The sequence below is a fragment of the Catharus ustulatus genome, chromosome 10 (assembly GCF_009819885.2).
Source record: "Catharus ustulatus isolate bCatUst1 chromosome 10, bCatUst1.pri.v2, whole genome shotgun sequence".
NCBI classification, from domain to species: Eukaryota; Metazoa; Chordata; class Aves; order Passeriformes; family Turdidae; genus Catharus; species Catharus ustulatus.
The window spans coordinates 13,980,530-13,991,892 of NC_046230.1; the positions used below are offsets into that span (position 1 = coordinate 13,980,530).

The 11,363-nt window shown below is 36.8% G+C and overlaps 1 protein-coding gene across 9 annotated transcripts in view; it reads left to right on the top strand.

The window, feature by feature from the left end:
• The window catches only part of ACAP2 (ArfGAP with coiled-coil, ankyrin repeat and PH domains 2), a 64,421-nt gene that overhangs the window by 48,404 nt on the left and 4,654 nt on the right, over positions 1-11,363 (top strand). For 4 of the 9 annotated variants that reach the window (XM_033068482.1, XM_033068484.1, XM_033068483.1 and 1 more), the window contains 11 exons: positions 197-302; positions 733-941; positions 1,159-1,228; positions 2,503-2,597; positions 3,883-4,067; positions 4,406-4,510; positions 4,897-4,989; positions 6,208-6,395; positions 6,729-6,838; positions 7,209-7,319; positions 7,555-7,616. In XM_033068482.1, the coding sequence (XP_032924373.1) occupies positions 197-302; positions 733-941; positions 1,159-1,228; positions 2,503-2,597; positions 3,883-4,067; positions 4,406-4,510; positions 4,897-4,989; positions 6,208-6,395; positions 6,729-6,838; positions 7,209-7,319; positions 7,555-7,616 (1,334 nt within the window). Of the gene's footprint in view, positions 1-196; positions 303-732; positions 942-1,158; positions 1,229-2,502; positions 2,598-3,882; positions 4,068-4,405; positions 4,511-4,896; positions 4,990-6,207; positions 6,396-6,728; positions 6,839-7,208; positions 7,320-7,554; positions 11,322-11,363 lie in introns of all 9 variants that reach the window. The other 5 variants (XM_033068486.1, XM_033068487.1, XM_033068488.1 and 2 more) reach the window with 2 other exon arrangements.

An 11,363-nucleotide genomic window follows, 5' to 3' on the forward strand; every position in this document is an offset into this window, starting at 1 on the left:
AAATAAGGAGTTTGCAGCTCGCAGAGGCTCAGCTGCTTTGTTATCTTAAAATAAATGTGTTTATTAGATGATGCCTACTAAACAATATACTTGTGGCAGTAAGAAACTTGCTCCATAAAAACAGACCCCTGAACAATGTGTAGTTGGGTGTCAGCTGCTTGGCCACTGTCTCTGAGTACTTTATGATTCGTCACAGGAGCTGCATGCTTCAGGCTGACTCGGAAAAGCTGCGGCAGGCGTGGATTAAGGCTGTTCAGACCAGTATTGCCACAGCATATAGAGAGAAAGGAGATGAGTCTGAGGTGAGTTTAACAGTCCACCAAACCACACCCCCCCTTTAGGTCCTGAAAATTTTAAATATATAAAACCTCTTTTAATGAGAGGGAAGGAAAAAAACCTAATCCATTATTTGTCTTCCAGTGGAAATGCAATGAAATTTTGAAGGTTGTGAATTATATCTAATCTGTCTTTCACTTCATCATGTTAATATTACTATGACCATTTTTTTTGACATTTTTCTATTGTGTGATTAAAAATCAGAGAATATTCTTATATTCAGTTTTATATATCTTCTAAAAACCTAAACTTTTTTTTTTTCCTGTGGCTTTCCTTGGCCATGCAAGAAGAGACTTTTCTTGGATTTTAGTGCACAGTCAGTATTTGTAGGACTTTAATTTCTTTAGTTTAGCATGTGTCTCTTAATTGGTTTGTTTGTGTCTTTTTCTCTTTTAGAAACAGGAAAAGAAATCCTCCCCTTCTACAGGGAGCCTAGAATCTGGGAGTGAGACAAAAGAGAAGTTGTTGAAAGGAGAGAGTGCCCTGCAGCGAGTGCAGTGTATTCCTGGTAATGCTGCCTGCTGTGACTGTGGTCTGGCAGATCCTCGCTGGGCCAGTATCAACCTGGGAATCACACTGTGCATCGAGTGCTCTGGGATACACAGGTTGGGGAACTGCTCACAACTGCATTTGATTTGTGCATTGGCTTAAGTAGGAAGGGTGGTGTTTGCCTCTTCAAAGGTATATTCAAAGAAAATTAGAGACCCTTGTTTGTAAATAGAATTAAGGTAACTGCTTTATTAGCATAAATTAATGGTAAATCTGTCTGAGGGAAGATATAACATGTAGTTACATGTTAATGGTTTTTTCCATCTTGTTTAGGAGCTTGGGAGTCCACTTTTCAAAAGTAAGATCTTTAACGTTGGATTCATGGGAACCTGAACTCCTAAAGGTATAATATTTTTGAAAGAGGTTTCTATTTGGTACTTTGTTGTTCTAAAGTCTCTACAGCAGAAAGCTCAATGCAGGAAGCACATTTGTACCCAGTGTACGTCTTGCAGTTTTGAGCAGAAAATGTAGTTGTGTGTTGGTTTATTTTAATTCACACTTTTTTATACTCCATAGTAATTTGTGCTAAAAACTTGCAATTCAAAGCAACTTGCAACACCTTCAGGTTCCCAAGTGCACACTGTGTAGCAAGTTTCATCTGATACTTTCAACATGTAAAAAGGCAAATCTGTTTGCAAACCAATAATGTCTTTCAGTGGGCTGAAAGTTTTGGAAGTGATATATCAGCCTAAAGCATGATCATACTCCAAAATTTGAATGTCAGCTCTTAACAGTGAGATGCTTCTGGCCTACCAGAGAATACTCAAGCAACTGCTCTTGTGTGCTATTTGTGTGCCAAATTTCTAGCTTGAGCCATGATTATAAAAACCATGGGAAATACGAAATCATGTGAAATCCCGAAATACGAACTTGTGCATGGATGCTTGTGTGCAACTGGATAACTCATGCAAAGCATTTGCTTCTAGCTGTGATGTTCTGGCACTTAGGAATTACTTCTCTATTCTGAACAAACAAAAGAAAATGTACTTTCTGGTTAAATAATTTTTTGTCAATGTGTTCATGCTGAGAAAACAACCAACCAACCCCTCATACCCGCTCCAAAAAAAAAAGAAAAAAGCTGTACCTTTTGTACTATTCACAACCTTTTGTACTATTCACATAAATACCAGAGCTTGTATTAGAAACAAGAAGTGTATTTATTGCGATCTTTAAATTCTTCTTAAATTCTCCTGTAAGTAGGCTTTTGTCTTTGTTATTTTTCTATAGTTGTGTCAGATTATGGTTTAGCAAAAATATCCATTGGGTAGGGTGGAGGACGGTTGATTGAATTGCCTCTTGCTGATGGGGTAAGAAAAGCTGCTGGCAAAGCTGGTGGAAAAGTACCTTTGTTAATAAGGCCTGCAGGTCATTCTGGTGGTTGTTTTTTCAAGCACTTTAAAAGTGACTGTATTTTTTTGTTATCTTACTCAGAATTTGGTCTCTTTATTCACTGATTGTTTCATTATTACCATATAAATCCCTGCTTATTTCTCTAAGTGTACTTTTACCAGTGAAAACACTAAGTTGTAAATATAGGCTGAGTGAGGTTAAAAACAACTGAATAGGTAGATAAAGCTTTTTGCAATTATGTTTGAATTTATTTATTTTGCTTTATAGCTTATGTGTGAATTGGGAAATGATGTTATAAATAGAATATATGAAGCGAAGTTGGAAAAAGTGGGAGTAAAGAAGCCACAATCTGGAAGTCAAAGGTAGTATTTTACCAGCAGTGCCTGTTGCTTCCTTTTATTGTTGCTTCCTTCAGCCTCCACCTGTAAAAGATGCTGCCACTTAATGGTTACACTCCTTTGTACTCATTTCCCTGTATCACCAGTATATCCTGCTCTCTCCCTTTTCTCACTGTCTGTATTGGGTATTCCTTCTGTTGGCCCATTTCTGCTTCTCTTGTTTCTTTTTTCCTTTTGTGATCTTGCTCCCTCCTTTTGATGACAGCTCTAGAGCATCATTGTGGGCATGTGGATTTTGTTTCCTCTCTGCTGGAGACCAGCTCAGTCAGCTGTACTGAGTGTGTGAGTGCTCCTGGAAGGAGCCTGTGGCTGTTCCTTTCGTTTACAGTGACTTTGTTCTTACATTTGACTTTTGTTCCCTGATCCTCTGAATGTTCTCGTCTTCCAACCTGTTTTGTAAATGAGCTCTGCTGCTTTACAGGAGCCTTGAAATCATTGCACTGCTGTCTTCTGTTTCTCTGGTGCTAATCTCTGTTGGAAGTTAGATTGCCAATGTTTTGTGCTGCTGTATAGGATGTCTCTTAAAACTTGCTTTTTTTCTACCTTTCCAGTTCTGTGCTACTTGCTGCCCAGCAGTTTTATAGTGTAGAAAACTTTGTTTTATGAAGTGTTGGCAATTTGGAGACAGTGATGATAATATAAACAAAGTAGGAGATTTGCTAGATATTCCTTCTAGTGGTAACTGCTTTTCAGCAGTTTCAATGCAATAATTATAGCCCCTTTTATCAGTTTGGCACAACTTCTTCTGTGTCTTAAGCTGATAACCTCAGGTTACAAGGAAAAATACTTCAGTATGTGATGTAGAACTGATGGTTGTGCCTACCTAGGGCTTGTTGTTGTTTTCTTGTGTAATCTTAATGTTCCCATAACAAAGGTTGCAATTTGTATTTACATAAGAAACTAAATATATGCTTATTACTAGGTTATTAACAATGTAAACATGTGTAAAGGTTTAATACTGGTTACATAGAGTAACTAATGCTTATTTCTTCAACATACCACTTTCCAAAGTCTGTCTGAAAGTAAATACATGTTTGTCAACTTAACATAATTACTTTCTTTTGAGCCTTATGCAAAATCTAATCACAAATCCAGAAAGTGACAGTGTGCTTTGCATCTTTCTGAAAATGTGCTGTGTGTCTTATGTGCAATGCCAAGCTACTATCTTGAGTACAAAATAGACATTCTTTTAATATATGAAAATACTAAAATATTAGCTTACTAACTCCAGGGATTTTCTATATGACAGGCAGGAGAAGGAGGCATACATCAGAGCAAAATATGTGGAAAGAAAGTTTGTAGAGAAGCAAGCTGCATCAGTACCTCTGCCTGAGCCTGGAACAAAAGTTTTGCCTCCAAGTCAGGAAGAGAAAAGGCACAGTGGCCCTGAAAAATCTCTTTTGGCAGGGGAACAAGGTGCAGCATCCCCAAAAGGTATTTACACACTTCTCTCCTTAGCTGTGTCACCCCTCTTCTTTTTAAGGTAACATTATATTTTTATATTAATTGACTTCTGCCTCATGCAGAGAATTTGGAATCTGTTTTTAATGGGTTGTAGCCTAGTGTAGAGTGTAGGGAAGAAAAGACTTCTTCAGAGATGTGCATTTTTCCATGGGGAAGGATTTGGAATGGGGATGTTTATAATTCAGAATCATATTAACAACCTTCTTTCCTCCGTATTTTCATCCTTCTTGATTTTTCCAATAACGTTCTTTCCTGCCCTGTCCCTTCCTTACTGCCTGCTTTGTGCTTTGCTAACCTGCATGTCCCAGCGGTTGCTGTAAGTAGCGACGAGGCGAGGCGGGAGTCTCTGTTCTGTCCTGATGAACTTGATTCACTCTTCTCCTACTTTGATACCTCTTCAAAACTCCGTAGTAGTAAGTACTACAGCTGTAGCGTGTTCAGTATTTGCACTAATAGATCCATTGTGTGTTGTGGCCATCTCCCTGCTTCAATCTATTGTCTCCATGCTGCGGCATTGCTTAGTATTTTCATGAAATAATTTAAGCTTTTTTACTTATCCTGATACTTTTCATTTCTAGTTATCTCTGACATTTATTATTGTAATTATTGTAAATGTTATGATTACAAAATGTGACTTCATATTCTTCTATGGATGCATTAGCAATACTGAACAAGAACAAGCCATTTTTTAAAAATTGTGTTCAGGACCAAGTATAAGAGCTTGCTTTATTATCATGGTATCTGTGAGGAGCAGGTAGCTTCAGATCTGCATAGTAATTGCAGTTTTTCTCCTAAACAGTCCGAAGCAGTGACAGTGGGATCCAGCCGAGCTCTGATGACAGCAGAGAACACCTTGCCTCTACTATATCAGCCAACAGTTTGTATGAACCAGGTGTGTTAGGCTTTTTTTTTGTAAAAAAGATTAATGCTTGGTGATACAATTCGTGTCTGCTGTCCTCGTTGAAATGCTTTTAGCAAGGGTAAAATTTACCTGAGTAATCTTTCCTTTGGACTTGCTGTGAAAAATGACATTTAATCCTTCTAAATGGGGTCAAAGAACTATGTTTTTTTTCCAGTCAGATGAAACTGATCCCAAAACATTTTGCAGATAGAGAAATGCTGCTTTTTGAGAAAGATAGATCTCCATAGAAATGTACGATCCTTTAATAAGTAAATAAATCTGCAAAGATAGAATTCCTATTGAGTTACATGTGTTATTTATGCAGTTTTGCTTGATTTTGCTTTTTCTTATTTATGTGGAATTGACCAAGACTTTAAACATCATTTCCTCAATTCAGAAATTCTATAAGTTGATGAATTAAAGTATTTGCTAATTTTAGCATGCTGTTCTGACAGATATATTGAGTATGGCTTCTCAAAATTTCCAAAACATTTATTTATAAAGGAGACTTACTCTTCTACATCAAAGCACTGTTTTAAGATATTTTTTAAATCCAGTAGTTCACAAGTGTTATTGCAGGCAGGCAGCATGTAGCTTGCATCTTTTTTGATTATGCTGTTGAACTATTTATGATACTGTAACTCACAAAAGCTTTTATGTAACATCTTTATCTCCTAGACTTCACTCCATATGACTGTTATTGAGATGAAGAGAAAGATTATGTTTTAGTCCAAAAGATTATAGCCACAGCAAGTAATTGGGAAATGAGAGTGTTTTCTATTAACAAAAATTAGGTCAAAACAGTATTAGCCTCATACTCAGGTGTTGCAGATAAAAGTATGTTTGTATGACTACATCTCTGCAGAAAATGAGCTTTATTCATATCTTGCAGTTTACAGTAAAACACACTCCAAACCTTAAGCAATTTCTTAGAGATTACATGGAATATGTAGATTGAAGTATATACACATGCCAGTAATGTGGAGAGAATGTTTTCTGTGCAGTAATAGTTCTGTGAAGAGACTGTGCCTGAATGCTGGAGCTAAAGGCATTTGTGAATTCCCCTGGCAGAATGGGGCAACAATACATAGTATTCTGCAAAAGCTGAGCTACCTATTGCCAGAGAAGTGATGTTTGAATCAGAATTCCAAGAGTTACCTTGTAAAAGAAAGAATTAAGTAAGCTTTTTTTTTTTTTTTTTCATTTTAGAAGGAGACAAGCAAGAGTCTCCAGTGTTCTGTGACTCCAAGCAGCCTAGTCCAGGATTGCGGTTGTATCGAGCTGCCTTTGAGAAAAATCTTCCCCAGATGGCAGAAGCATTGGCTCATGGAGCTGAAGTAAACTGGGTCAATGTGGAAGAAAACAAAGCAACACCACTCATTCAGGCAGTGCGAGGGGTATGTGGTATACAGCACTGGTGATGGGGGAGGAGATCAAGGGAAATAATGATATTTCTGTGCCACTGTTCCTTTGACCTGCTTGCTTCCCTAATGAATGATAATGTGATGCTGAAGTTGTGTTTACAGTATTCTTTCAGAGTTGTTTCTGAAATAATTTTTTCCTGTTAATGCTTTGTTGGGGTTTCTGTGTCCTAGTGGTGTTTAAAGTTGATATGGAAGCAACTCCCTTTTGTTTCCTTTGCTGGGTGGCTCAGTGGTGAGAAGGCAGAAAAGGTTTAGTTTGATTCTAGAGATCTGGTGCTGAGTTGTTTCTTTGTTTTGATTCCGTAGGGCTCGTTGGTTACTTGTGAATTTTTGCTGCAGAATGGGGCCAATGTGAACATCCGAGACATGAAAGGAAGGGGGCCCCTGCACCATGCCACGGTTCTAGGACACACTGGGTAACTCACTGCCCCTCAATTTGTACATGGCCATCCTTTACTGTAGTTGTTCTTGTGAAGTTTCTTCATTGTCCCAGATATTCTGATATTTTAATACTAATTCAGGTGATACAAGTTTTTCTCAAGCTCTGGTTACGAGAGAGGAAATAATATTTTGATTTAGCAATCTCATCCACTAGCAAAACACATATTTTCTAATGTGGATTAAATAAATGGTTTGCTTACTACTCTGTTAACACATTATAGATGAACTTCACTCTTTTGATAAATGAGACTTTTGGTGATTTAAGCTAAATACATTGTATCTAGCCTGACTTTATTAGTTTTTTTTCTTTATTGTCAAAAATATTCTTCAATTTTTTTTAAACAGCCAAGTGTGCTTATTCTTAAAACGAGGAGCAAACCAGCATGCCACTGATGAAGATGGAAAAGATCCATTAAGTATAGCAGTGGAAGCTGCAAATGCAGATATTGTAACACTGTAAGTTGTATGTTCTATTTTCTGACTAGGTAACTTAGATTTTGCTATTCTGTTTCAAGTTAAAAATACAAGAAATGTCAAAATTCCTTCACATAAAAGCAAGGGGGAACAAAAGGAAAATCAAAATACTCTATCTGTAGATGACCTCTTTGATGTGAGATTCAGGAGGGCATTGTAGGTCTTGCATTATAGTGCTTGAAAGATGACATTGTTCCTTTTGTTTTCTGAATGGCAGGTTGCGTTTGGCAAGGATGAATGAAGAAATGCGTGAATCAGAAGGACTCTATGGGCAGCCAGGTCAATACTCCACTAATAACCACACTGAAATGCAGTATAAGAAGTGTATACAGGAATTTATCAGTTTACAATTAGACTCTTAGTGTCTGAGGGAAATTTAAGATTGCTTCATATAATAATGTTTTTTATAAACCAACACATTCTAAAGCTTCATTGAAATTCAGTGGTGTGACTTTGTCAGAGTACTTAGGGAACCTAAAAGGAGACTGTTTAAAGAGCATCATTATAACAGTGTGTTAGTACAGCCATGACCACACTATTTTGCTTGTAGTTGTCCACAGTTTTCTCCTATTGTTGTTCCATTGACATTTGTGTAATGTTAGGATTTACCTGACATTATTTAGTAGCAGCTTTCTGACTCAGCTTGCTCAGAGACAGTTGAAGAGTTCATCTTATTCCAGGACGCCATTCTCCTTCCTGTGGAATGGTCTGCTTTTTCTTTTTATAAGAAAAAAATGCTTGCACATCAATGTAAAAAAATGTACATCAAATATTGCAAACTGACTCCAGACAGAAGTAGGAAAGTATTATTTCCTTAAATTTTATTTTTAAATATTTTTATTTGTTAAGGTACTAATAAGAAACAAAACAGTCATTCTTAAGTATGTATTTTTGTATGCATAGTTTCTTTCCATTTGGTAAAAAAAACAAATAGAAGCTGGCAGATACTTGAGCCAACTCCAGCAAGAAAGTAACAAATTATATTTAATGCATATGTGCAACTTTATTCTCAGGCACTCAGCCCTAATTTACACTATGTTCTGATGTGATATTTGCTTCCATAGGAAGGTAATTTAATATCATGCAAATACCAAATAAAGGCACACTTGATTGTGAAGTTAGACCACCTAAAAAAATCCTGCTATTCCTGGCAGAACTGAAAGGTGAACCTTGTTTTTCAGGCTGAGTGCTCTCAGTTCCCTCCTATAAAGCCCTTGTGTGTTTTCCACTGATTGATGAGGATTGGGCAGGGGGGATGTTACCCAATTGGAGCAGTAGAATCTACAGACTGCAGTTGATGTAATCTGATCCAGATACTTTACAGCTGGTAAAGTGAGATTGGCAGTGAAGAGTAGATTTACCACAACAGGCAGAGTTTGCCCAAAATCAGGGAGAGGCTTTCATTACAATAACTCGTGAAATTAATGCCACAAGCTGTAGCACGGAATCCCAGCCAGGAGAACTTACTGTATCTTTGGATAGCACAGCTGTGCCCCCTTCACTCTGTTACTTGTTGAAGTCTCTTTTAAAAGTTGGAGTCAATATTTGAGTGTTTTGAATGTTTGTGTCTGCTGTAGAAGGGTTGTGTCAGTGTAAGCACAAAACCTGTCTGTGCTGGCTGAGATGTCACACCTTGCTGTGGTTTTAAGGGATGCAGGTCTTTTTCACTGCATATACATGTTAAATTATCTGCACTGCCCTTACTTTAGAACTCCAGTGTTCCAAAATTATGATTCTAGAAGAAAATAAGGATTTTCAAGACAGTTGTATATTTGCTGGTGGCTATGTCAGGGCAAATATCATTGTATGAGATTGCTGTCATCAGAGTGAAGCCAACTAACTACTTCTCAGCTCTAGCAAAGCAGCTGATAAACAATTGCTCATGTAGCTAATGGCATCAAAATTATAATTTCAATACATATGGCTGGTTTGAGCTACTGAGAGAACGAATATATTGCTTTGCAAGGTATACAGTTGGTCTTCCAAAATATTCCTGGAATGGGAACTAGCTGAAACCAGCTTTAAAAGGTTATTTCTGGTGGTAGAAGCCATATGCACCGTAGTACTGTTTCTGTATAATACTTGAGTGCTCATCTCCTGGTGCTACAGTATGTATTGCTAACTCTTTGATATTAGCATTGCTACTTTTTCTTCCTACCTTTTCTTGAATGTATGATGTGTGCCTTTTGAGTTACTCTGGTGTTAAATGGTAAAGCAGTGTTACAATATTTTTGTAAATAGAATCTGCACTTTAGGGAAAACATTGCTTGGAAAGGGAACTTCCAGAATTCAATTTTAAAGTAGAATTTTAAAATAATGGTAAGGTTTACAGTATTAAGCATTTTAATGCAACATACAAATTAAAGGGGCACTTTATTTTAGTATATTTTTGTATGTAATATTTTTGTTATGTAATAGAGACAAAGCCAGAGCCACAATGTATCTTGCAAAAATAGCTTTTTTCTTTCAAGTTAACTTGAAAGAACCAAATGTGGCTACTTGAACTGTAGTTCTCATTCACCACTGGTATCCACTTCTATATTAAAAGCATCATTGCTTTTATCACAGAAGCCTAATTCTGCTTTTGCCCTTCTTAGCTGTTCTTTTGGTGAATGTTACAGCTCCGTTCTGTGCTGCTCTTCCAGAGCAAGCAGTTCTCACAAGCTGTTACAATAAAACCTGTGCCTGCTTCATCTCTAGAACACAGAATCACTGAATGGTTTGGGTTGGAAGGGACCTTAAAGATCATCTGGTTCCAACCCCCCTGCCATGGGCAGGGGCACCATACTTGAAATTAAATCTGAAAACCAAAAGGGAATTTCTCTAGAACTGACTTTGCCTAGTAGAGCAGTATTGAATGTATTCACCTTTTAAATTCTGGAAAGAATTGTGTTACTGCCCTATTAAATATTTCTGTAAGGTCGGTTATTATTTGTGAAAGTGTTTTTAAAAGAATGGAGTCTCATCTCTAAAAGAAAAATAATTTCTACTTTGGAAATGTGCATTAAAAAATTGAAAAACAATGTAACTTTTCCCAGTAGTGCAAACTTTTAAGCACAAAAACATTCTTTTCTTCCACGTTAGGAAAAAAAACAAAACTTCATATTCAACATACATGATGAGAGAGATTTTGGGTTGATTTCTTTGGCATGCTATTAATCAAGCTGTCAGCAAGAAACAGTAGTGCTGGGATCTTGAGTCCTGTGTGGCCATCTGTGTTGGAAAGACTCTAAAATTTGGATGGCTGCATAGGTCCTGACCCAACCCAATGCCTGATGCATTTAATTCCTTTTGAAGACAAAAGGTTATGGTTAGTGTTTTACAACAGAACTTGAACTCAAGGCCCAAAATGCTACAACATGAAAGAATGTGAAAATGAGTGAAAAAATGTCCATTTTAAAGTGGCAAAAGAATGACTTGGCAATGACTCAAGAAGTAATTGCTCCTGAATGTTTTCCTGTGTAGACAGGGAGGGGGAGGAACACATTTTGGAGTTTGTTCTAGTAGTAGGGTTGGGTTTAAGCACAAAGGTGAAGATTTAAAAAAAAATAAATAAATTTATAGGGCAAATATCATTGTTCTTATAGATCAAACTGAAAAACATAATCAAAGATGTAGATGAAATGAATGTAGAAATTTTATTTTTGCTGAAGTAATAGACCAAAATAATTTGTGGACAATAATTTATCTATGTAAGATTGCTTTAAAAATATATGTTATTGCTTGCTGATTGTTTCTTTCATGGAGAGTTCTGTTTGGCTGTAAGAATTCTGATCTCTGTTTCCAAGTAAATCTTTATTTATGCCATAATTCTGTTTTCCTGTAGAGAATCCTGGTTAGCAGTTCCTTGCAAAAACAAGGACTTTATTCTTTAACAGCTAATAAATATTTTTTTTTCTTTTTAAGTTGCTTTTAAGTGCTTTAACTTTTCCTTTCTAACTCTGAACTTTCCTCTGTGTGGCTGCCTGTGAGGTACTATTTCAGGTATAGTTTGGCTTTGTTTAATTTGCTTCTACAGAACATGCA